We start from the raw sequence: 25,860 nt of genomic DNA, 5'->3' as shown, positions 1-25,860 counted from the left end.
TTAAAGAGACAGGTGCTAAAACGGAGCGTTTCAGACAGAAGGTGAATACAGGTATATTCAGTGTGAGAAAAATAATGTGTTTTTAAACATTAAAGCATGAAAACATGTGCTAGTATAAAACCACTAATTAAAAGCATGAACCTAAAAATTGGTCTATGTCCCCTTTAACTATAGTACTTTGTAATGTACTATTCATAGCATGCATACATCAAATACGTTGAAGATGAGACCATTTTAAATGAAGTTGGGAGCTGGGAGTCACATCTGTACGCTTCAGAGCTCTGCAGAACTGAGGAAGACTGCTGTGAGATAAAACAATTCACTTTGGTCTCATTTCATTAAGGGGTGGCAGTAGCTCAGTCCATAGTTGACTTGGCTGGGAACCGTAGGGTCGCTGGTTCAAGTCCCTGTGTGGACCATATATGGAGTGTGGACTGGTGGCTGGAGAGGTGCCAGTTCATCGCCTGGGCACTGTCAAGGTGCTGTTGAGCAAGGCACCGAACCCCCAACTGCTCAGGGCGCTGGTCACTGGCAGCCCCCTCACTCTAACATCTCTCCTCAATTGCATGTATAGTTCCTGGTTGTGCATGTGTGTATTTCGGGCCTGTGTGTGTGTAACATGTATGATAATAACAGTGAAAATTGAATTTCCCCGTGTGGGATAAAAATAAAGTAATTCTTATTCTCTTCTTATCATTCATTTAGGGAACCCTTTCACATACAAGCAGTCGTGTGATCCACTGCATGAAAGTCTGAGACTAGCGGAATTTAAACAGATTGCTCTATGAATGAAGGGCCTTTGTGCAATCAGCATAAGAGAACACACGTACATTATTCAGGGTTTGAGCACCTTTTCCCAGGTCAAATTCAAGCACTTTTCAAACACTTAAAGTCAATTTTTTTACAGCACCTTAGAGTTGCGGTAAATTCCATATTTCTACAAATACACTCATTGAAAATGATTATTTCACTTTTTTCTAATCACATTAAATTATTATTCTACAACCAACTAAAGTTTTGTTTCGTAATACCAGACTTATAAGAAATTTAAAATATTTAAATATATATTATAGAGCCATTTGTTGTGAAAGAAATGCGGATGCAACTTCAAGCATTTTCAAGTACTTTATCCAAAATTCAAGCACTTTTAAAACCTTGAAAACACAACACTAAAATTCAAGCAGCCGTACAAAGCCTGATTATTACTGTTACAGTGCCATCGGCTTGTCCCTCCCATTGCAGATAACACAGCTGATAATTAGATATGAAGTCCATAACAAGGTACATAAATCAACAGACCAACACGATCTTACACAAAAAGACACTTTATTGGACCGCTCTTGAACAGCTGTCACCAAATATAATCACAAACTAGTCTGTCGTGTCCTCTTTGCTGTTTGAAACCAGCAGTTTGACAATCGCGTGCGTGTATGCGCGTTTAATCTGGAAGTACAACTGATCGATAAGTTAAAAACCAGACAAACATATGACATCTGAAAACTTCATTCATTAATATGCAACACAGAAATATGTCTGTTAGCAAACACATAAAACAAACTTGATCCATTGAACAGTTGGTAACTCCAGTGCCAGTGTAGAGACAAACCTCCTCACAGTTCTCAATCTAATCATCCCATTATCTTTGAGACTTACAGGGTTACAAAGGACGCTCGTCCCACAGCATTCTGCTGATGCCGCGAGTTTTCACACCGGAACAGCTCCCAGACGAGGGAGTGATAGAGAATGTGGGCTTCCTCTTTCCCAACGTCTCCTTTTGCACTTCTTTCTCCTGTTGTTGATTTTGGCGTACGCCCGTGTAAATCATGTCCGACAGTGGAGCACTTTCACACTCAAAATGCCAGCTGCGACAGACCTGAGGAAACACAACGTGACCTGTTCTTGTAAATGGCCACACCAAACATTTCAAACTGGGAGGATGGGTGGAAATATGACACATTTTACGCATAGAAGTGTCACAAAGTAAATAAACTAACGGACAGCGTGGCGCCACAGTGGTCGCAGTTGACCCTGGACTCAGTATTTCATATTTCTTACTAAAGCTACTGTAACATACCCATTCGTTTAAATGGAACAGGGATATAGGTGTGCATTACCCAGGTTGAGTTTGTCCTTGGTGGCCCAGCAGATGCTATAGTGTTGAAGCAGTTGTTGCAACAGCTCCCTCTCATCCAGGAACTCCAGACGCTCAATTCTGCGAGGAATACAAGAAACAGCATGGGTCTGCGCTCTCAGAGGGAGCTGAGATATAGCATACACCTCCATTATTAAAACACTCCTAAATCAGAGGATTCTAGCAATATACATTTTAGCAAAGGACACCCACAACTTTGGGGAACTAACGAGAGACGCATTTGAGAAAAAAAGAAAAAAGTGACGCAGCAGAGTCTGAGATATTCTGACTTTTAGTTCCTATGGTTCAAGCGCCAACTATAATTACCGCCTTGTGGTTGTATGCCTCCGCCAACCAGTCAAGTTGCATTTTACGTCCAAGCTGTCCTGACTCACATAATGTATGGAGTGAAGGCTTTGAAGGAATTTAATGAAAGGTATTAAGTGTATTTTTTTGCAAAACGCGGATACTTCACACAGGGCTCCTACACATTTTCCATTTCATAATTCCATTTTTTTCAGACTCAAACTTACAGACTTTCAGTCAATATTAAACATCTGAATACCTTCTGTTAGATGCTTATTATTTATATATATATGGTTTTACAATCCATCTTTTAACACGTATGTTAAATTCTGAATATGTATGCCATTATGTTGCCAAGTCATTACAAGACATTTTTACCTACGTATTGTAGCTCATATTAGTGAATGTTCTCCAAACAGAGTCATGTTCAATGCACAGCACTTTATTCAAGCTAAATGCTAAAAGAGTGAAATTACTGTAATAACTGTGTACCTGTAACACTACAGACAGTAACATAGGGATGTTCAATTAACCAGGAACGACAAAAGAAAACATAAGTCTGTGCTTCACTGGCTTTAGATAGAGTAAACATAACTGTAAATAAATAATAAATGTAGACGACACATATGGAAAACATTCAATAAATCAGAATTGCAGGCATACGGGGAACAGTAACCATGGTAACCTGACACCATTCTACAGCCAGCTTGATTAGTTTCATATCATCTACAACTATGTTGCGTTAGTAAACTTGTTTCGATTTGTATATATCAATATATTTAACTTTAGAAAGTGAGATAATAATCTGGAAACAATACAAACATTTTTCAAACTCTTTTCCCTTTTTCCATACTTATCCACAACTGGAAAATACTCAAATTAAATTCCATACATTTCCGTACTGCGGAGGAACCCTGTTCACACACAGCAAATGTAAATTTGCTACTGTGCGCCTGGAGTTCCCGTGGAGGTCTCAAGGCCAAAGCTGAGAAAACACCAGACGACTCTTTTAAATCACATACGACAGAAGAGCACAAGGAGAGGATCTGACAGCTGTGGTGAGAAGGACAAGTCACAATGCATACGATACTAGAGGATTTGCAAATCTTGACTGATTTTAAAAACATGGGTGACCACAGACATAACGACAGATTTAACAGATTTTTTATATTTATTTTATATTCAGATTTAACTATTTTTTTATATTTTACTCGTAAGACAGCAGATAATTCAGTCAAGAGGCAGGACCATACACTGGGCCTTCTCCTAAACCTTGTCAGAGTGGCGATTCCGTGAACGTGTTGTGATCAATCGGCCTTCTGTCCGACTCTATTCCTTGTCACCTCCGTTGTAAAACGTCCCGAACCAGACGTTAAACAAGCGCTCCTACTGTTGCCATAATTGCACAAGCTTGTCCTCCTTTTCTACTGTCCAAGCTCGGGAGCCTGTATTACCTTGCCACATCATCCTGGGGCAGCAAACTGTAGACCGTCATCATGTCCAGAGCATCGGCATGCTCCCAGCCCGTCTTGAGAAAGCGCTCCTTCTGCAAACAACACACATTCAAATATTTCACAGACCTCACGATCATCAGACCCCTAAATCCTTCTTACATTTTGGACTTTACGGATTACTGGCCTCACAGAGCCACTTTGAAAAACTAAGTTTGTGAGACTTATCTGTTGTCTTGGTTGTGAAATATCGACTTTGAGCTGCTGGATGTTACCTGAGAGTCCAGAGACTGGCAGGCCTCCACTCCTGCCAGGGTGCACTGGCGACGCTGCAGGTTCTCAATCATCACCTGGCCAAATCGGTCACTCATGTTCACCTGGACACGGATCATGTTAAAGTGCGTGAGTGAAACTGAGCTCAAATACACATGTAGTATACTATGAAGTCATCTGTTTTGTTTACCTGTTCGTAGCTGATGAACATGGCGGTGTGGAAGGTCTCCGCTGCCCAGTGAACTACATTGGAAGACTGGGAGGGCTGCATGTAGACCAGCACACACTCTGACAGGAGCAATGTAGGTAATCTGGGAGTGAGAGCACAAATACACTTGAGCAGAACAACCTAACTAGAAAATCACAGAGAGAGGTCGTAACTCTGAAAAAAACAAACAAACTTCGAAATCTTAGACCGTGTATAGCCGTGCATACACACCTAAAGCGATAGAGGCGATGAAAGCGTCAAGCTGCCATTCAAAATGAATGTAAATGACACAATGATACGCGATGTGCACACGATGTCGCTTCGGGCGACGCGTTCTGAGCGATAAGAGCTATGTGTGTCGCTAGAAGTTGAAAAATTTGAACTTTTCAAGCGACAACGCATGAAACTGTGCCACAACAGCCAATCAGCGTTGAGATTGCGGTACGCGTCATCGAAGTTCTCCATGAAACATCCAGGGGCTCACCGGGTTCACCAATGCTACTATTGTTGCGGTCCTTGGGGGAAACCAGACTGTTCCTGTAGATATAATATAATGGCTATAACTATGAACTGCGGATGGCAGTGACGTGCCTTTAGGCATCTATTTTGCAGGAAATCCAGAAGAAGAAGAAAGCTGTCAGTGCAGAGTGGAGCTAGGGAGGAGACTGGGCAGCACCTGTACAGCTACGGAGGTTAAATCACTGATGGCCTGATCTCACTACAACACAACAGCTCTTTAAAGAGCCACACACTTCATCTGAGACCTCATTTCTGTTCATTTTTAGCAGCATTCAGACCCCTGGTTAGCATTAGCATCACTTCCATTTAGCACAACAGCAGAGTAGGCTGAGCCGGGGGTTAGCTTCAGTTGGCTAGCCGCCTTGGCTGCTACCTGTAAGAGACGCGAATGAAGCGATGATCAAAAATGCGACAAATGTGAGCAAGCGACACGACACTCGCATTCCGGGCGACTTAATCGCCTCCATTGCTTTTGGTGTGAATGCACGGTAGGAAGTGGACGTACGACATCATCCATTGGTTTGTGGACTACCGTTTTGAAGGCTCAAGTTTGGTGTTTTGGCAACATCACCATTTTGTTTTTTTGGAGCCAGAAGTAACCATATTTGGATGAGAGGGTGAAGCTAAGTTATCCAATATAGTCGCAGGTGCTAGCAAAAACAAGGAGAGACGCTAAAGCCATTCCCTTTCCACATTTTACATTTTAGAGGTATCCTGCTAATTAAGCACAATAAACAACCTGCCTTCAATATTCACAAAGCAGGTTGTTCACTCCAACCTTTAGTGTAGGTAGGCAGAACACAGAAATGCCCCTCGCTCTTAACCAATAAAGACTAATGAAAAAAACTTCACACATTCACACCCGGTCATTTCCCGGTCTCTTAGTCAAACTTCCCTGGATAAATAAAGGTAATAATGTGTGAGTTACGAGCTGGGGCCATAGAAAACATCCCATCATACAAAAAGGATGTCTGTGCCACCCGACTACTATAGACTAGCCATGTCGCTTGGTCCACTGCAACCGAAACTGAAGAAAAACACATCTTCACATACTCGGGATTAAGCTGGAACTTCTTCAGTTTTTCATCCAAATTCGAAATGTCTCTGAGATCTGCTCCGATGATGCAGTAACGGTCGGAGTCAAGGCTGTGGGCATCTGAGGGAACAAAACACAAACTTTCCCTGTGAGGAAGTTGGAACAGATACTAAACTGAACCGCAGAAAGATTTTATGACCACTGAGATATGTCATGGAAGGTCTGGAGCGTTTGCTCATTTACCTAGTAGTAAGGAGTCTGTTGAGTGGGTTTCAATGAGGGGTTTGGACAGGGGTGGTTTGGTCCTGGTGAAAAAACAAAAAACAAATCAAAACACCATTGCAATTCATAACCAAGCCCGTCTGTCACAATTCACCTGTGGCTACATTACAATCAGGCATTTTACATCCTGTACCATCTAGATCAGGGATGTCAAAGTCAAATACATCAGAGGGCCAAAAGAAACAAATTTGCTACAAGCCGAGGGCCGGACTGGTTCAATGTTTATTAAAACATATTAAATTATTGCATATAACCTGTTGAACCAAGATCTAACACAGTGTACCGTATTTTATTTAACAATTAAATGAATAATCCTTGAAACACCCTGTTCTCATCTGCCCTGAATGCTGATGGATAATGAAGCCGAGGCGGCCCACTTGCGGCGCTGCAGTGAGTTCGCGTGCGACCGTTGCATTGTGTGTAATGTAGTTTTGGTGCGTGAAAAACACCAGCAGGGGGCTGTGGCCGGTTCTAATACTAATCAAATATCATCCCGGGGGCTAAGATCATTCATTCGTGGGCCGGATCTGGCCCCCGGGCCTTGACTTTGACACCCATGATCTAGATCATGTGTATTGAATACATATACTCAGTTGCTAGTATGTATCATCATATATATTAGGTCTGGGCAGGGCTGCTCAATTGATCTAATTTTATTTTCAACTACGATTTTTTCCTTCTGACAGTGATGGAAACAAGATAAACTGGATTAATTATGATATATGATCTCTTTTTGCCTCGTTCCAGCGCCTCCTCTTCCCTTTACGGTGGTGCATTTTCATCCATTTCCCTGAATAACTGACTGGAATATGTTGAATATAGTTTTCATAAGCCTGAGGCAGTGTACTACACCAGGTCCGATTTTATTTATTTTGTGCTCATTTCTTTTATTTCTAGTATTTATTCAAATATATATATAGTTTTTTAATTGAATTGAATTATTAATCTAATTTTATTTACGTTATATCTGCATTTGTTTTCAGTTGAATCATATTTAAAGATTAAAATAAAATACACCATTAAAGGACTCCATAATCGAGCAGCGGGTTAGATATGGACGCCTAACTAATACAACAATCCTGCAATAAATCAAATGTAAGGATTTGTTTTTGTTGATATATATTTATATATACACGCACATTACATCATTATGTGTATCCATGGATGTCTACCTATAGATATCATTACATACATGTAATAATAACATACAGCACACTGTTCCTTGAAATATATTTGTACAGCAGCTGAGTGTAGCTCTGTCTCCCTCTACAGATCTCAACACCACATTGCATTACCAAAGCCAGAGAAATAATGACAGTTATACCAAGTACCTACAGTTTAATTTAAATTAGATTAAAAAAAAAGATTTTCATTACTTGATCTTCTAATTTCCAAGGCAGGCTTGTGATCAATATGGTTCATGTACGGCACACAGTATGGGGGATAAAAATAAACTATTGGGTTAGAGTTATGAGTATTTATTAACACTGTCTTACTTTATATTGTGTATTTTCCTGGCTACGACTGTTGGAAAGTCCACTTCGAAGAACTTCCGTGGCATGAGGTTTTCATCCTGTAGAACACACACACACACACACACACACACACACACACACACACACACACACACACACACACACACACACACACACACACACACACACACACACACACACACACACACACACACACACACACACACACACACACACACACACACACACACACACACACACACACACACACACACACACACACACACACACACACACACACACACACACACACACACACACACACACACACACGTTAGTAATAAGGGTAGGAACAATATACTTTGGCTTCAGTCTACACCTTTCTCTCAGCCAGAGAATATATTGTGTTATTATATTTTGTTTTATTTTGAATATAATAAATTATTATTACCACTTTCCTAAATGTATGCTTAATTTGTTGTATTGTGCATAAATGACCAAAAAATAAGCTAACTTACTAACCAATTGACTAATTAACTAAGTGACTAACATCAGACCTATGGCGAGTCTCATTTAGACCAGAGTCCTGGCGGTGCAGTGAGCTGCAATGTTGCAAACCTTGAGTCTCCAAAACGTGGTGTCCAGCCCAGCGCCCAGGTTGATTACTTGACAGTCACACTCTGTTTTCTTTATAAACGCGTCGAGGAGATGGTTGACTCCTTGAACGCGGGCGTAGTAACCTGTCAAATGGGATAAGGGGATAGTAAAATAAGATCATAAAACACGTGCCTTGGCTTTGTCACTCGCGAAAGACATTTCCTAGACCGTTTTTTGCAATGCGGCTTTGCAACGTCACATTTAAAACTATCACAAATACGGAGGCCATGGAGGCTACCCAAGTCTTTGTAAAAGTTGTGACTGTGTGAGCGGGAGAACTTACTGCAGACAGCTCCTCACAAAACCATGTTGGAAAAGTGAGATGTTGATATAGCTCAAAGTCAAATAGACAGCCATCATTACTCTATACAGTGCACACATCATTTAAACTCTACAGTATTGTGCGTGCATATGAAGCACTTGCTGCAGACTATGTTTATTTTATTATTCTGTGACTTGTAGTGAAGAGTTGTACCACATGATTCCCCTTAAAGAGTTCCTAATAACCTGTATAAAAGAAGAGAGTGCATTGCTTACCTCTATTGATTTCAGGTGCCTTCCGCTCCCCTACAGATCTTGCGAAATACTGGATATAGGGGTCCTTCCAGTAGCTTTTACTGGTAGCAAACCTAGTATATGAATTATACATTTGATGAGGAGGTGACAAACAGAATTCATCCTCTAATGAAACAAAAATTTTTGACCATGTTAAAAAAGGGCTGGGCAATACAGCCACAATCTTCAATCCTGATAGAAGCCCTTTCATATCTCGATAACGATATATGACACGATATGGCGAGTTTCCCGGTGAATCAATAAATAAAAAGTCTCTTTAACATAGAAGAGCCTATTTTGTATACTCCTGTGTATACTGAGCGAAGTATCGGAACATAAAGCATTGTCCAAATGATGTAAATGTTGCTGTAAGGCAGTTCGGCCGCAGTTTTTTCAACATTACGACAGAAAACAATATAGAAAAATATCCAACGGATCACTTTTTTCATACAGTTTTGATGATAAATATCTTCCTATATCATATCACGATATCTGCTCACGTGTGTGAAATCAGGGCTTATGTAATCCGGCTGATTCAGAATTGAACAGTGTGGTAATGTGACGTTTGATTATAAACCCAAAAGCTGCAAGTTTCACATGATGTTCCCTCAGATCAGGTCAAATTATCAGCTACGTTTGCGTTCATGTGCTTGTCGTTGTGTTCATTTCAGACTGTGTAACGCAAGATCTCTATTATTTTATCACAATATCGATTCATTTGAAAGGCGATAAATTATCATATTGAATTATTATCCAGTCCAATCATGAATCAAGACCCAGCTCTATACATCTGTGCAGTTTCCATTTTGGTTTTGGTCCATTCTGTATGATGACATGTAGCCAACCAGGGTTCAAATGAAAAATTGCATTATTCAGGACCATCAATGGATGTCCATGTTGCTCTGTGTGCTCGTTATTCGGCAAATCACAGTATCTATGACGTTTAAATTCTTCATTGATCCTTGCAGCATGACCTTTGATATGCATTCATTCCTCGTAACCTTACCATGATGCAATGAAAGCCATATAACTGTATGGTTAAATAATTCACCCTACTGCTGCATGTCCTGCAGCTGTTACCTTTTGCATGTGGTTGCATCGTCACAGGTCGCCCTCACTGCCTCATCTGCAGTGTCCGTGTCTGTGAAGGGTTGCCGGGCTGCCATTAGTGCTCCTGGTCCTAACGTTATGCCGTCAACATTAAAACTGTAAGCGTCGCATAACCTCGTCCACCTGCTTTACATTGACTGCTTACAACAAGCTAGCTGGCTAGCTCAATTCTGACAGGTGGGGTTATGTAACAAAACCGGGGAGAGGGAGAATAAACCCGTGAACGTAGTCGGGATGCAAAAGTACTAATGTGCAGTAAATAAACTACGAGTTTGGCGAAAGTAAGCAGAATTTAACGAGTGAGAAGTATTTTGCTGGCTAATAACAACACGCCGCTGGAGATGTAGGAACACTTCCGGTCATGTTTGGAAACTTCCGGTTGGTATTTTTCAGATTAAAAGTACCACTGTAAAAGTTTCAAATGAATAAACGTACGTCTGCACAATCCCAGCAGTGTGATGTGTTAGACCGTGTGTCTCAATTATATATCACTTCCTCCACTTATGTCTGAGGTGCTTATTACTGAGTTTTGCGCTGAGCATCCTCTTTTGGACATATTTGTGCTGCTTGCTTGCAATGGATGACTATTGACACACAGTATATTGTCATTAATCATCCTAAAGCATAAACAAAGGGGCTGACATATGATTGCTTTGGTTTCTGAATGACTTTAACATTTTATAAATCATTATTTGTCATTATTATTTAGCCCTCTGGATGTCTCTGGTAGTAGGTATACTATAAATATTCAGAACTATATCGGTGAAATATGTACCTGAAAATGAGGCACCGGACTCACCAAACTACTGTCATCTGATGTTTGAAGATGAGAGAATTTTAAAAAGGTGCAGAACAGTGACAGGACGTCCATCAAGTCCCGTGTGAAATATGGAATTCAAAGCAACATTTCTTGCCAATTGTGTGGGGGAAATCCTGCCACTACAAAGTCATCCTTATCAGGACACCTCATGTCACTCAGATAATGAAGAATTCCTTCATGGCATCTGTAGAGAGTGTCTGAATCCCACAGAGAACATGATGCAGCATGTAAGAAGCACATGAAATAGAGAAAGACTTGTCCTACTTGTGGTTTAAATGTCATAGCTTTATTAAAACTCAATTTGAGGATCCACACTGGGGGAAAACCATAAAGCTGCAAAGCCTACGGCAGATATTTTAGTGAGACGTCAGCTCTGAAAAGCTACACGCAGAACCGTACAGACAAGAAGCCCTTTACATTTAATGTGTGCTTCATGGACTGTTGCACATTGTGGCTGTACACAAATGGTCTCCAATAATATCATAATGCTAACATTGCATTATAGTGAGCCAAGTAATTGGGAAGTAGACAACCAGCTGACAGGATGACCTACAGCTTCGATCTTACAGAAGCATAATGTATTTGGCTGAGGCCTTTTACTGCTGCAGTTGAGATGCATGCCATTAAGGTTCACTATAGCCTTAATTGCCCCACAGCAAAAAGGAGGAGGGCTTGTACTAATACTTGTTTCCTATCAAATGGAAAATGTTTTCCCTTTGAAATCATCTGATTGTTAGGAATAAAATAGCATCATTTCCAGTATTCTATAAATATATATATTTATATATATTTTATGAAAATTTGGGTTTTTGTCTTAGTTAAAGCAAAGTGTCCACGTTGTGTCTGAAGTGTTAAACTATTTGTTAATCTACCAAACGTCAACACATTTGAGGCGGTAAAAGTGTCATACAGTACTTTATAATGCATTTCTATAGATAGATTTAAAAAAAGTCCAAACTGTGTTCAGTGGGGAGCCTGAGACTGTGCTGTTTGACATAGCTTCAGACACAACAGAAAGAGGTATGTCCTAAGGGAATTACTCATTTCTGAAAGCCTCGCACTATTAAAAACCTTTGGTTTATAGCCTCTTAATGCGCTCTGTATAACTGGATTAAGTTTAATGATACAATGTGTCATATTTTATTTAGGGAATATAAAACATAATGTAATACTGATTCAGACTTTTCTTGCGGCCCATTATTACTACATGATGTGATCTTCAAATACAAAGTAACATCGATTTTTTTTTATTTGGATGCCCATATATATATAATCCATCACTCAGTGTTATTAGCTCATATTATTTTTCCATTGCTTTTTACAGGTGGAGCTCTAAAAGCTTTCTATAAGATGCTGAGTTTGAATCCCCGAGTGTGCAGGCAAATTATCTCACTCTTATTAAGCAATTGTTGTCTGTTACCAATACACTGGCAGATATTTTTAAGTACAACTTTGAGGTATGCTAGCACTTTAATTTAGTTTTTCATTGTCAATGCAAGTTGCGTTTTACTCTATTTGTTATCTGATGATGTTTAGGGCTTTGTAGAATAGGAGCTTAAGTAGCTTTTACATGAAAACCATTTTTAAAAAACTCATCAGGTATGCCAACCTTTCTAGTTGAATTTCCATGTCTTTTTATATTCATTTGTAATGAAGCAGGTGGAGCTATACAAATACTGTGAAATCAAAAGTCTCACTGACAGAAACTGTGCCTTTAAACAGGAGGTCAGGACTCCTGTAAGGTTGTGATGTCATAACTACACTATGACAGATGCTAGAAAAAATGGAGCATTTCAGACAAACAGAGCGAGAAAAAACATTAAAAAAATATTAAAGCATGTAATCATGTTCTAGTAGAACCTCCGAATAGGAATCTATAAAGGAGCATAATAGGTCCCCTTTAATATGTTTGAATAATTGACAATAAGCGATTCAGAAAATTGTTATTGTGGGATACTTTTTCATTGTAGTAGCCATCCATCAGTATAGTTCTCCATATGTGTGCGTGTTTCTCCTGTCAGCGTCCAGGGGGGGTGGTGGTGTGTGGCCATAGATGCTCTGGTTACTTTCTCTCTCTCTCTCTCCCTCCCTCCCTCTCCCTCTCTCCCTCCCTCCCTCTCCCTCCCTCCGTAGTTGTGCTGGCAGAGGCAGAGGTGAGCCGCCGCTGCTGCTGTTCACTCGGCTCCCTGCTCTGCTCTGCCCCGCTCTGCTCTGGGAGAAGAGCGGCCGACGGATTACCCAGCTCGGTAACGTTAGCTCGTCGGCTAACGGGTCAAGACATCCACCCGAGAAGGAGCTATGAAAAGCCGCCGGAGCCAGTGAAAGTTGTTCGCGGCTTACTTCGGGACTTTAATGTACGGAAATATACAAAAAAGGAGGTTCGCTGAACATGCCGTCGCCCCCAACGGGAACTTTCCTCTAGAATATACACTTGGGAAAGGCTAGCTGTAGGGGCTAGCGAGGCTGCAAACTATTTTTAATTGGCTTTGGGCTCATGGCTTCTGCTTGTTTTCCCTGTCATAGCGACAGCTTGGAGTATTAAAACGGGGGGAAAGGCCCTGCGAACTTCATGACAAACCAAAGCCCGGCTTTGAAGCGTAATTTCGGAAGACTAGACCGGCAAAGGAGCGAAAATGAAGAAGCAGTTCAATCGGATGAAACAGCTCGCCAATCAAACAGTTGGCAGGCAAGTATCCAAGTCATCCTTGTTTACTGCGTATCAGACACACTTGCTTTTGCTCTTTCTCACCTGGCTTTTCAAGGCTTGGCGATTTCATTTAACGTTTAAACTGTTCCACGCTTGTTTCCATAACTTACTTTCTATAAGGCAGAGATCTTCAACAGGGGGTGCGGGAACCTCAGAGGGGTCCTCAGAGTTACTGCAGGGGGTCCACCAATTTTTTTGATAATGTTTACAATTTTTGTATATGATTATGAAAATAAACATTGACATGAATTCAATGTTTTATACGCAAAGACACATTTATGATAAATACATTTACACAACATTGATGATATGCTTTCTGTCTTATAGGCAAGGTAACCACTAAGGTAGCCACTGAGGTAGTCACTAAGGTAACCACTGAGGTAGTCACTAAGGTAACCACTGAGGTAGTCACTAAGGTAACCACTAAGGTAGCCACTGAGGTAGTCACTAAGGTAACCACTGAGGTAGCCACTGAGGTAGCCACTAAGGTAATAACTAAGGTAACCACTGAGGTAGTCACTAAGGTAACCACTGAGGTAGTCACTAAGGTAACCACTGAGGTAGCCACTGAGGTAGTCACTGAGGTAGCCACTGAGGTAGTCACTGAGGTAGTCACTAAGGTAACCACTGAGGTAGCCACTGAGGTAATAACTAAGGTAACCACTGAGGTAGCCACTGAGGTAGCCACTGAGGTAGTCACTAAGGTAACCACTGAGGTAGTCACTAAGGTAACCACTGAGGTAGCCACTGAGGTATTCACTAAGGTAGTCACTGAGGTAGTCACTGAGGTAACCACTGAGGTAGTCACTAAGGTAACCACTGAGGTAGCCACTGAGGTAGCCACTGAGGTTGTCACTAAGGTAACTACTAAGGTAGCCACTAAATATTATTATATGATGATTAGGTTAATAATGATTATTGTTATATCTCAGTATTGTATGCACCATAAAAAGCTGTGTGTATAGACTTTAGGCCGCCCTAGTTGTTCGGCCCAGTTAAATATGCAACTCAATTTAATACAATGTTTGTAGTAGGGGGTCCCTGCTTCGTCTCTCTCTCAGCTAAAGGGTCATTGGCCTAAAAAACATTGAAGACCCCTGCTATAAGGCATGGCAAGGATATGTTGTAAATAGAGAAAATCTCATTACAACAAATCTAATAAGTGTGAGCACAGTTTTTCATGAATGAATCAGTTGCTTTTAATGGTTAACAACCAGGCTTAAGGACATGTCACTGTTAATAAAAGTCTGGATGGGGAATGCTTGATGTGTGCAATCCTACGCATTGCTGTCTGAGCTCAACCAGATGTCCTCCTTAAAAGACTGAATCAGCCATTTACGCAGTGTTATGACTGTCTGCATGGGAAATAAACACCACAGCAAGGAGCTCAGTGATGGTGCATTTTGCATTTGGTCACTGGCTCTCCCTCACTTTCACTTTCTTCCATTGTACAGTCTTCTTCTGCTTCTAGAATCTGGGTAAAATGAGCAGAGATGGACACAGTGAGGCATGTTACTACGGGTAGGGATGCACCAATGCATATTTTTGAATATGAGGTTGATGTTTTCCCACACTAGCAACATAATACCTGTATGCCTTTTTGCAAGAGCCTTTCTATAAATGCTGATGCAGATGAGGGTAAGGGTGGTGATTGAGTTTGCTGTTCAAAATGTGCAAACGTGACAGAAAACATAACACCAAAATGCTAGTTTCCCAACAGGCCAAATAAGTTAAAAATATTGTAGACTTTTTTCATGGCAAACATTTTGACAAGTCATAGTAGGAAAAGCACAGCTGTATTAAATAACATTAATGATAGCTGCGTTCCATTTAGGGGAGGCCCTGGAATTGTGCATGCTGTCTCACTGGAATAGCTTACTGAAATATGATGGAGCGGAGTCATCTTTAAAGGTCCCATATTATGCTCATTTTCAGGTTCATACTTGTATTTTGGGTTGGTAGAGCATGATTACATGCTTTAATGTTTTTTTTTCCTCATACTGAATGTACCTGTATTCACTCTCTGTCTTGAATGGTCAGTTTTCTGGGTCTTCTGCCTCTGTGCTCTCTGAGTTTCTATGGAATGACTATGGCGCTTGCACTGTAGCGGCACTTTGCATGTTCTTGTGACGTCACAATATGTGAGTAAGTCCTGACAGCACATTTTCGGAATGTCATCCCAGTAACAGGTCCACTGGGATGACACTGATGAGGTTTCCAAAGCAGATATGTTCTGACAGCTGACACCAAATTATGACAATGTATTAGTGCATCTCTTGTGAGAGGCCAGCCCTTTGCCTGCCCAGTACATGTATGGGCTTACTGTACTTGCCCCCTGCAGCTGAGTTCAGATGTCAACCAGAAGGAAAAAGATGTAAGAGGACTGATGTGCTGGCAGCAGTTGATGAGCTGTTATACAGTATACTCTGCACTATACAACAAGCTTTCACTCTGTGCTGATAAAGAGGCAGTAAGAGCCTTCTCCATTTGTGAAACACTAGACGCTCAGCTTCAACCAGGCATCAAACTTAAAACATATAAAATAGATTATGTGTAAGTGATGGATAAGTGTCTCTCTGTCTCCACTGCAAGCATTCCCCTTCCTCTGAACTTAAAACACATTACAGTGTCTAAGCCATTAAACGAATCCACCTTCTAAAAAGAGTGTACCTCAGAACAATGACAATGCAGCGTGCAGTGTTTAGGCTTGTTAACTAATGCCACGATGCTGTTGTGTGATCACACACAGTGCCCTTCTGTAACTGGATATCTAAAGAAGAGATGGCTTCAGCTTTGTCTTGTGTGAACAAGTGGGTGAGACACGCCAGAGGATGTTTTCATCATGAGACGTCGGCTCTCATGATGTGTGGCAGTTTGCGTGCATGTGTATTTTGTGGTTGCCAGTGTGTGTATCTGGCAGGCAGCAGTGTTCGACTCCTCAGGCGGACAGTGGGTGCACCCAGTACTCGATGGTACCAGATAAAGCTACCGACATCGTGAAATAGGCAGAGGCAGCATTGCCACGTAGATTGCAGTTTCCACATTTAAATAGCATGAAATATGTCTTTAAGGGCATCACAACATACAGACGTCCTGACGGCTCGTTTAAAGGCACAGCTTCTGAATATTGGCTGTGCATTTCTCCGTGGATTGAATGTTTTTATATTACAGTACATTCAGCACCTTGGCATGCTTTATAATTCACAAAAATCTCACATTTTAATATGGCATTTTAGTTCAAATTTGCTTTATCTTTCCTCGATTTCATATTATCCTACAGGGAAAACACGATAAAGCTGCTGCGAGGAAGAAAAAAAAAGAGACACATTTGCTTTGTAGAAAAATATAGCTCTATTTATTAAATAGGGATGTTGTGGCCATTGCCCTTCATCAGGGGAACTAACATTCTTAAGAAACTACTTTGGGCTCTGCTACTTTGGGGCACAGCTGGAATACTCATAATTTCCTCACTGCAGTATACCAGCAGTAAATTAGAAGTGGAGAGAGTGTAATGCAGAAAACAGAGGTGTGTGTGTGTGTGTGTGTGTGTGTGTGTGTGTGTGTGTGTGTGTGTGTGTGTGTGTGTGTGTGTGTGTGTGTGTGTGTGTGTGTGTGTGTGTGTGTGTGTGTGTGTGTGTGTGTGTGTGTGTGTGTGTGTGTGTGTGTGTGTGTGTGTGTGTGTGTGTGTGTGTGTGTGTGTGTGTGTGTGTGTGTGTGTGTGTGTTATGTACAGTAGGGTTAATCCCTTGTGCACTCATGTAAATGTCCTTCTGAATGAGTGATGTCGGGATTTACCGGTTTTGCTGTAACCGCGGTTACATAACGTCACGGTTGCATAACATCGTGGTTTCATGGCTGTTCGAATTGTCAGAAGCTATGATTTCTATGGTGTCCTGATTCCTGCGTTGTTGCCCTGTGACAACAAATTTCGCAAGTCACGGTGTTTGTGTGCGTGGTGAAATCTCCTCTTGCGAGACACGTAATGTGTGCGCGCCCCGGTTGTTTTGTTTTTGTGACTGTTGAGAAGAACAGCTGTAAAAAACGACAAAAAAAGTGAGTGCAAAAGGTCCAACACTTGGCAAACAGTCCTATGAGTATGTGAGAAACCCTTTGTTTTCAATATAAAGTACCTATGTTTAATGTGCAGGATGCGACCAAAAGAATGCTTGTGTATCTTTTTCCTTACATAGTGCTGAATATTAAATTCCCTGATTAAGAATCGTGAAAACTGGGAAACCATGATATCTCCTCTGATCGTGATATCAAAATCCCAAAACTACTTTGGGCTCTGCTACTTTGGGGCACAGCTGGAATACTCATAATTTCCTCACTGCAGTATACCAGCAGTAAATTAGAAGTGGAGAGAGTGTAATGCAGAAAACAGAGGTGTGTGTGTGTGTGTGTGTGTGTGTGTGTGTGTGTGTGTGTGTGTGTGTGTGTGTGTGTGTGTGTGTGTGTGTGTGTGTGTGTGTGTGTGTGTGTGTGTGTGTGTGTGTGTGTGTGTGTGTGTGTGTGTGTGTGTGTGTGTGTGTGTGTGTGTGTGTGTGTGTGTGTGTGTGTGTGTGTGTGTGTGTGTGTGTGTTATGTACAGTAGGGTTAATCCCTTGTGCACTCATGTAAATGTCCTTCTGAATGAGTGATGTCGGGATTTACCGGTTTTGCTGTAACCGCGGTTACATAACGTCACGGTTGCATAACATCGTGGTTTCATGGCTGTTCGAATTGTCAGAAGCTATGATTTCTATGGTGTCCTGATTCCTGCGTTGTTGCCCTGTGACAACAAATTTCGCAAGTCACGGTGTTTGTGTGCGTGGTGAAATCTCCTCTTGCGAGACACGTAATGTGTGCGCGCCCCGGTTGTTTTGTTTTTGTGACTGTTGAGAAGAACAGCTGTAAAAAACGACAAAAAAAGTGAGTGCAAAAGGTCCAACACTTGGCAAACAGTCCTATGAGTATGTGAGAAACCCTTTGTTTTCAATATAAAGTACCTATGTTTAATGTGCAGGATGCGACCAAAAGAATGCTTGTGTATCTTTTTCCTTACATAGTGCTGAATATTAAATTCCCTGATTAAGAATCGTGAAAACTGGGAAACCATGATATCTCCTCTGATCGTGATATCAAAATCCCATATCATGACATCCCTACCTGTTGGAGTTTGGATTAGGGCAAGCAAGCACACTCTGCTTCGTCCATTAAGTTTGTGCCTGCGCGTGTATCTGCATCTGCAAACGGTTGGAGTGCAAAGGCCCTCTTCGCTGCCCCCTGGGTTCCTGTGATTGTGCAAAGGCAGAACACTGTGTCCAGCAAGCAGCCGCTCTGAGGAAGTCTCTCCTTCTCCTTCTACAAACAGGAAACTGCCTCCCAGAGACAGAGCTTTCTAGAGAACAAGAGACCGAAATCTGGGGAGATTGATGTGGAGAGCGAGTGAACTGAGGTGCAGGGAAAAAAACAGCATGTGACTCATGCCAGGGAACATGGCGAGGATTTTTTATGTGTTTGTGAAAGCTTATTTCAGTGCTACCTTTGAAGGTGGTTACAGGTTAACGTCAGATAGTAACACCCTTTTTAAAGAAGATAACATATAAATAGGATACCATAGGCTATAACCATTATCTGTATAAAGATAAGCTAACAATCATGCTCCACAGACCCAGAATCAGGTCAGTATCATGCCCTGTACGTGTGATGTTTAAGAGTTTGCATTTTCTCTGTTTTGCTTGTGATAATGTCATCAACGGTGACAGTCAGGAAAACAGTCTGAGATAAGTTTTTTCAGTAGCTGAGGAAGGAGTTTAATAATCTCCGGATCACATGATGTGGTCCAATCAAGGAGTGTGGACAGAGGCTGCTAATAAGGGGTGGTTCAAAGGTAAAGGTTATAGTCAAGGAGGAACTAGATGTCCTTAAATCTGTCAGACCTGAGACATTTGCCAGATGATCCAACCAAAACTCCCTCCTTCAAGCTTGGTTCATTATCTTATTCTACTCAAGGGATTTTAGCCACCCGCCGTACCTTACCTTACTCTACCACTGTAAGTCACTCTGCTAGTTGGTCGGAAACATTTTAGAACATTTTGAGGTGATATAAAGTCATACAATGCATACAACAATAGCCTGCTAATCTCCGTAGAAATTAATACATTTTCATTGAATGAAGGATTACAATAGTCTGATATTTTCGGAAATACGCTTATTTGCTTTATGGTAGAGAGTTGACTGAGTAGATCAATAACACATGGGTCTAATATGAAGCTACAGCCTACAGCGAGTTAGCTTAGCATAAAGATTGGAAACAGGGAAACAAGGGTAGATGCTAGAATGGAGTCACTGAACGAAACTGGTATTCTGCTCAGACGTCAATACTTGGGCTTCAACCCGATTCAACAGATGGTTATTTGAACTGTGCTACAACGCGACATGGTAAAAAAATAAATATGAGGCAAAAGACAGATCTACTTTTTAATTTATCATGAAGGCGTGACTCACCTGATGATTTTGTTTCTTAATTACAGGCTGTACTATCTACCTAACTAACTGGGAAACAGCTGTTTTAACTGTCAGTTTTCAGTCTGAATCCCAACTGAAGCTCACTAATTAACATGCTGTATCTTGTTTGTTTAATCCTGATTGAGTGCAGCTTGTGACATCGATTGATCAATCACATTAGAGCAGCACTGAGACAAACAGCCCACAGCTCACCAGCTCAGCTCACCAATTTTGCTGGAGGAAAACCTGACTGGTCACACACCGCATTAGTATAAATTCTGCATCACTTTGAGTTTATCTCGGTTGGCAAGGTAGTTGGTTTGCCGCTGCAGAGCAACTTCATTCAAATGAATCTCTGAACTACAGCCTCCCTGTTCTGTAGCTCAGGGTTTGGAAAAGTCAAACAGTTGAATCATCACCCCCTGCACTTCAACTGAGAGAAGTGACAGAATGGATACAATTGAGCACTTTAGAATCCTCTTTGATCAGTCTTCCTACTAGCATAGTGTTGTGAAGTCTGATGTGGACCTATTGTATTTGGAAGTCCTCGGTTCATTTGAGAGGGGAGTCGTGTTGAGAAGACGTCTTTCCCACAGGGATCAGCAAAATGTCACTGTTGAATTAACAAGGATAGGTGACTCTGGGCGTTCCCCCTTGTGTCTCACCGTGCCAGTGCCTTGAGGACAAAGAGGTGCGTCAGCTGTCATGCCTCTTGTGGAACTGCTAGTGATAGACATGACCTAAGGCATGAGGCTAGGCTGGTTGTTTGTTTGCTGGCAAAGTCATTTTTGCTTTCATCAAATTATCAATTTGATAGACTGAAAAATGTGACTATGGCAAAAATGAGGATGTTGTTTATTTTAGTCACAATAATCAGAATCACTTAGTGGAAGCTAATGTACTTTTGGGCAGTCTTGATCACTAAGTATCCTCAAGAGACAAACAGTTTAGGAAAACGAAACCATGTCTCACATATCCAAACATACATTTTTTTTTGAGTAATGTTTGTCTTTTATTACAGTAAGCTAAATATTTTTGCACCGGCTTAGCTTTACCTCGATTAATCTTTATACCTCAATAATACCTGCTCGTCTAGGTCTAATGTTAACGTAACATCTCGCAATATCCGCCACATTACGGAGACTGTACGAACTGAGTCACTCAATTATTCTCTGAGCTCCTTTCATCTGGGTCCAGTATCCATTACCTTATTTCTTAAGCTGCCAACTGTCGCAGCCGTATGAGGCAGACCCTCCCTGCTCCTTCTCATCCTGCTGATTGTATTGAGTGGCCGCTAACAGCCTCTCTATTGTGCTTGCGCCTGCAGTATTCACTTACTCCCCTTTCCACTTTAATAGTAGATCACCATGGTTACCATTCTGATGTAGTGGCCACGGCTACGCAGTGGGGTTCTCATGTTGTTAAGGAGTCACATGCAGTGCACAGTGACACACTTTCTCTAAAGGCTGCTGCTTCAGTGAGGCAGGGTAGGGTCAGCTCTATTCACTCCAGGTCAGCTGATGCCGGTGAAACAATTGTTGTTTGTTGTTGCTCGTCCTCACAGTCTTTTTTCTTTTTTTTGCCTCTGTGACACAGTGCTTTATTGGCGTGTTGCTTTTATTATGCTATTAAATTGGACATATCATGTAAAACTCACTGTTTCAGTGCTTGTGCACTCACTTGTGTGGATATCTGGAGTGCCTACAAACTCACAACTGGTGAAATAAGACAACCCAGTCCGTTTTTGTAGGTTGTTTTGATCAGAAGACATGAGTTTCAACAAACCAGTCAGATTTGGCTCCCCGTCCTATGTCACATGCAGGCTCATTAGAATATACTGTCCCCCCCATCTGAGTCTCTCCACAGCTTGAGAACTACCTCTGCGTTCCTATACCCGGACTACCGTACTGTTGATATGCTCGAAAAAGATTTAGTGTATCCCAATACAGTATTTCCATTGCAGTCTGACACAAATACTCGGAGGTCCTACATCTGGTCAGATTTTGCAGTGTGCAAGCCAGCATGCTTCTTTTTTGGCTATGCTGACCCACAATCCTTTGCACAGCATATATGAGCCAGAGGGTTAAAGTTGAGTTCGCAGTGTTATGAAGAAGCAGTTTGTCCCAATTGTACGCCATTTTTAAAATTTCTTCATCGTGTCCTATGGTCATGTCTCGCTTGAAATTGGCTACACTGCCCCTCACGTCTTCTGGTGGTACTGCTCTGTTTCACCTGTATCTGTAAGTTATCAGAAAATGTGCACAAATATGGCCAAAAAGAACACAATGTACAGACAGAATGCTCCTCCGTATCTGACACTGAGCATAAATGAGCCTTTAGGTCCATACTTGCAAATGTCATGGAAACACCCTTTTTTGCTCACATTTACTTCAGTAGGCAAAATGACAACCTAGGTTATGGGAGAATGCAAGTTATTTTGTGTGCTTGTTAAAATACTGAATGATCGGTTGACATCAGATATGAATGCACGCCTATGGACCGTACATGACAGGATAATTCTTCCTGATGAATACACTGGTTTTTAAGATTAGGCCCTTGACAGGACCACATAAAGAGCTCTTCAGCATGTAGACTACACCAGAACATGGGTTCCATATTGCAGCTTTATACTCACGCCCTGTATGTGTGCATGCATTGTAATGTGTGTCTGTGTGCGTGTGGTTCACATATTTTTCAGTAGCCAACTGGACGTCTTGTCTGCAGGTTTCTGCGGGTTATAGGTCCTCACTCACTCACCAGCTTGGCTATAACTCTCCTTCAAAAAAAAATCTTTCCATTCATCCCCAGCCTCTAGATTATTTCTGGTTTGGCACTTTCAGGAGTCTTTAACCCCCCCATCCCCGATCTCTGTATTTGTATTTCTTTCCTTCGAACCCCCAAACTATTATCCCTTCTCTGTCAGTCTCTTTCTGTTTCTCCCTGCCTCTGTGTTGTAATTGAAAGCAGCTGTGACAAGGTTACTATAGTTCATAGAGAGCAGTTTTTGGGAGGAGGGACCGAGCTACGGTTAGAGCTCCAAAATGCAGGCAAGCCGCTGTCTACACGTCACTTAAGTCAGAAGACTGATCTTGGAAAAGTTTGCACATTAGTTAGTCACAACAATACCTACACAGTCTTCATTGTGCATAACTGTAAAGAGAGAGAGTCTGACAATAGAGTCACATGAGAGAGAGAGAGAGAGGAATAGAGGCGGATTACCGGAGGTCTTACATTAGCTCTATTTCCTAGGTCGTATTTTGAAATTCACATTAGATCAGTTAGATATCACGCTTCCTGCTTAGAATAGAGGATTTCAATGTGGAAGGGGGGCCTCCCCGGGGAAATTCGATTTTTTCACTCTATTATTATTATTCATGTTACACACACAGGCCCTAATTACACACACATGCACAAACAGGACCTATATACATGCAATTCATGGAGAGATGTTAAAGCGAGGGGGCTGCCAGTGACCAGCGCCCCGAGCAGTTGGAGGTTTGGTGCCTTGCTCAACAGCACATCGGCAGTGCCCAGGAGATGAACTGGCACCTCTCCAGCCACCAGTCCACGCTCCATTCATGGTCCACACAGGGACTCGAACCGGCAAAATGTTACCCTTTCCCATTTTCCAGAGTCAGAAACTAATAAATATCTTAGGACAGACCTTTTTTATGCAGGTTGTGAAGTCTAAAGTTATGTTAAACAGCAACTTCAGATAGCAATATTAGGCTATGTTGGCTCAATTGTTGAGGGTTCATGGGATTTCATATGCTCCCATAGGCATCCAGGAATCGAGCAAAACCAACAAGTAAACTAAGGTCCCTATTTCCCAAACTTTGTTTGAGGGAAGGCCCACAGTCTCTCTTAGAATTGACCCCCAAGTTACAGTATAAGGTTACATCTGTATAAATGCTGCAGCACTTTATGTTAGCATTAAATAATGCTAGTTATTAATAATGTTGCACAGGGACCGGACTCTTTCTGTGCAGAATCTTGCAAACAGACTTGCATCATATCTTTAATATCCTGCTTTAAATGCATATACATTATTACACGCTCATGTTATTGTACAGTGTATGATGTACTTGTGATGTTAAAGCACCTGTTGCAACTACACCACAATCTAGACATTGCTTTTTTTTGCTGAACGAGTCTGTCTTTATACTTGTAATTAAACCATGGCGTTCAACTTGTCTCCAGTCACTGACCCGGTTGAACTGCAGCGTTGCCCTCCAGTAGCCACAGAAGCCATCAGCCTGTGCAAAGGTGTTGATAAGCAGTATGCGCCTGTGTTTCCCAGCCTTCTCCCTTTAAGTGAATCTAATCTGGTTGACCTCTTCAAGTCCAACTATTAGTTTACTATTAATAGGCTCAGGCAGTGCAGGGCTGCGTGGCTACCCTGTGCACAACACCGGGAGCCTTGCTAGCTGTGGTTTAAATCGTCAAAACGTGTTGAGCAGAAGCAACATGCTTTTTGTGTTATTTAAGTTAAGGAGTCTTTTGCATTTGTAATGTTTATTATCAGATATAATTCAAGCTTGTCACAGTTCAAGCATGGTAAGGCCTTCAAGAACGCTCATCATTGTAGCCTAAGGAGAGACATGTTTTGCCTCCAGCCTGTTACTTGGCTGGTTGAGTCATGGTAACAAACTAAAAAGAGAGCCACCCCCTCTTTAAAAAAAATTCCCATGAATGCCCAGGTCAATACCTGGCATATTTGAGTGTTCAAGTTGAGCGGGGAAACTAGTCTTACAGGACGGGTGCTGTTTGTCTAGCAGATATTTTCACAGTGACCGCCCCAGTGTGTTGGAAATACAACTGTCTGCTTTGGTTGTCTGTTGGTGCTAATCTGTGTGCTCTCTGTTGTCTTTTCTCACCCACAGAGCAGAGAAAACAGAAGTCCTCAGCGATGACCTCTTACAGGTAAATCATTAATCTGACTGTAGCACTCTGACCAGCTTTTAACACTGAAATGGCTGCAGTGGCTGCAGTTACATAGACTGGTTGTTGTCAAATCAGTGTGTTTCCCAAAGTGTTTCCCAGTGTGTTTCCCTCCCAAAGTATTTTTATACATGCTAAATTCAATTATTGGACCAGTTCAACTGGTTGCAACGACGTTCAGAAGACCTAAAACCCTAATTTGTAACACCAAGTACAAAATAAGCCCACCTTAAAAAACATATGGAACAACTCATTTAAGGCCTTTTCACACACGCAGTGTCATAATGAGGTAATTTGTTTTGACATCGCAAATAAAGACAAGATAATTATAAAACACAGAACGTTTTGGTGATGTTTACCGGTCATGCCCTCAGTGCGTAAAAGCCATTAATCAGACACTTAAAAAGATATTTAAATTAAATCCAGGTATATCATGGCAATGTGGGCATTGTGTTTCGATGAATGGTTTTCAGGCCTGTCTCCGTGGTGGAAGAGCATCTGAAATCTGCCGAAATCCACCACAATGCCCACATTGCTTTGACAATTTAATTTTCCATTAAAGAAAAGTTACAAAGATGGTAACAAAAATGTTTGGGTATGCTGCTTTAGAAAGAAAGCCAATCAAAACTGTCTTAAACTTGAGTTGACAGGTCAGACTTTTCAAAAAATCAGAAGAGAAAAACCCAAAAGCAGTGAGCACCTTCTCATAACACGCAGCAGAACATGCCACATTTTTTTTTCGAGATTTCTTTCTTTAGTCAAGGAAAGAGTCTGATTGAAGCTTAAAGAGCAGCTGGACCATGTGCTAACCAAGCCCAAACAAGTTTTCATGCCAACCAAACAGCAGCTGATCCCACTTATTAGATCCTCCTCTCTGGTTGAAGATTGGGTATAACGCTT

General features: G+C 41.5%; 2 protein-coding genes across 5 annotated transcripts in view; one reads left to right on the top strand and one right to left on the bottom strand.

Moving 5' to 3' along the window:
• Positions 1-1,275: 1,275 nt before the first annotated feature.
• On the bottom strand, positions 1,276-10,330 carry lcmt1 (leucine carboxyl methyltransferase 1). The gene is made up of 11 exons (XM_083933298.1): positions 9,974-10,330; positions 8,876-8,967; positions 8,300-8,421; positions 7,703-7,779; positions 6,168-6,229; positions 5,942-6,044; positions 4,352-4,472; positions 4,164-4,265; positions 3,892-3,983; positions 2,115-2,212; positions 1,276-1,873 (listed from the first exon to the last, which is right to left on the bottom strand). The coding sequence occupies exons 1-11, from the start codon at positions 10,057-10,059 to the stop codon at positions 1,851-1,853; spliced, it is 978 nt and encodes a 325-aa protein (XP_083789424.1). The 5' UTR covers positions 10,060-10,330; the 3' UTR covers positions 1,276-1,850.
• Positions 10,331-12,988: 2,658 nt separating this feature from the next.
• The window catches only part of arhgap17a (Rho GTPase activating protein 17a), a 38,180-nt gene continuing 25,308 nt past the window's right edge, over positions 12,989-25,860 (top strand). For all 4 annotated transcript variants that reach the window (XM_083932748.1, XM_083932750.1, XM_083932747.1 and 1 more), the window contains exons 1-2: positions 12,989-13,509; positions 24,903-24,942. In XM_083932748.1, the coding sequence (XP_083788874.1) occupies positions 13,457-13,509; positions 24,903-24,942 (93 nt within the window). In that variant the 5' untranslated portion in view covers positions 12,989-13,456. The remainder of the gene's footprint in view (positions 13,510-24,902; positions 24,943-25,860) is intronic.

This window comes from Echiichthys vipera (assembly GCF_963691815.1).
Source record: "Echiichthys vipera genome assembly, chromosome: 18".
NCBI classification, from domain to species: domain Eukaryota; kingdom Metazoa; phylum Chordata; class Actinopteri; order Perciformes; family Trachinidae; genus Echiichthys; species Echiichthys vipera.
This window is presented reverse-complemented; position numbering and strand designations above follow the sequence as displayed.

Coding starts and splice junctions, on each gene's coding strand:
- lcmt1 (XM_083933298.1), bottom strand. CDS start 10,059: ATGGCAGCCCGGCAACCCTTCACAGACACGGACACTGCAGATGAGGCA. Junction 4,473..5,941: donor AAGTTCCAGCTTAATCCCGA/GTATGTGAAGAT, acceptor TCTCACTCCCAG/ATTACCTACATTGCTCCTGT. Junction 3,984..4,163: donor GCCAGTCTCTGGACTCTCAG/GTAACATCCAGC, acceptor TGTTGTTTGCAG/AAGGAGCGCTTTCTCAAGAC.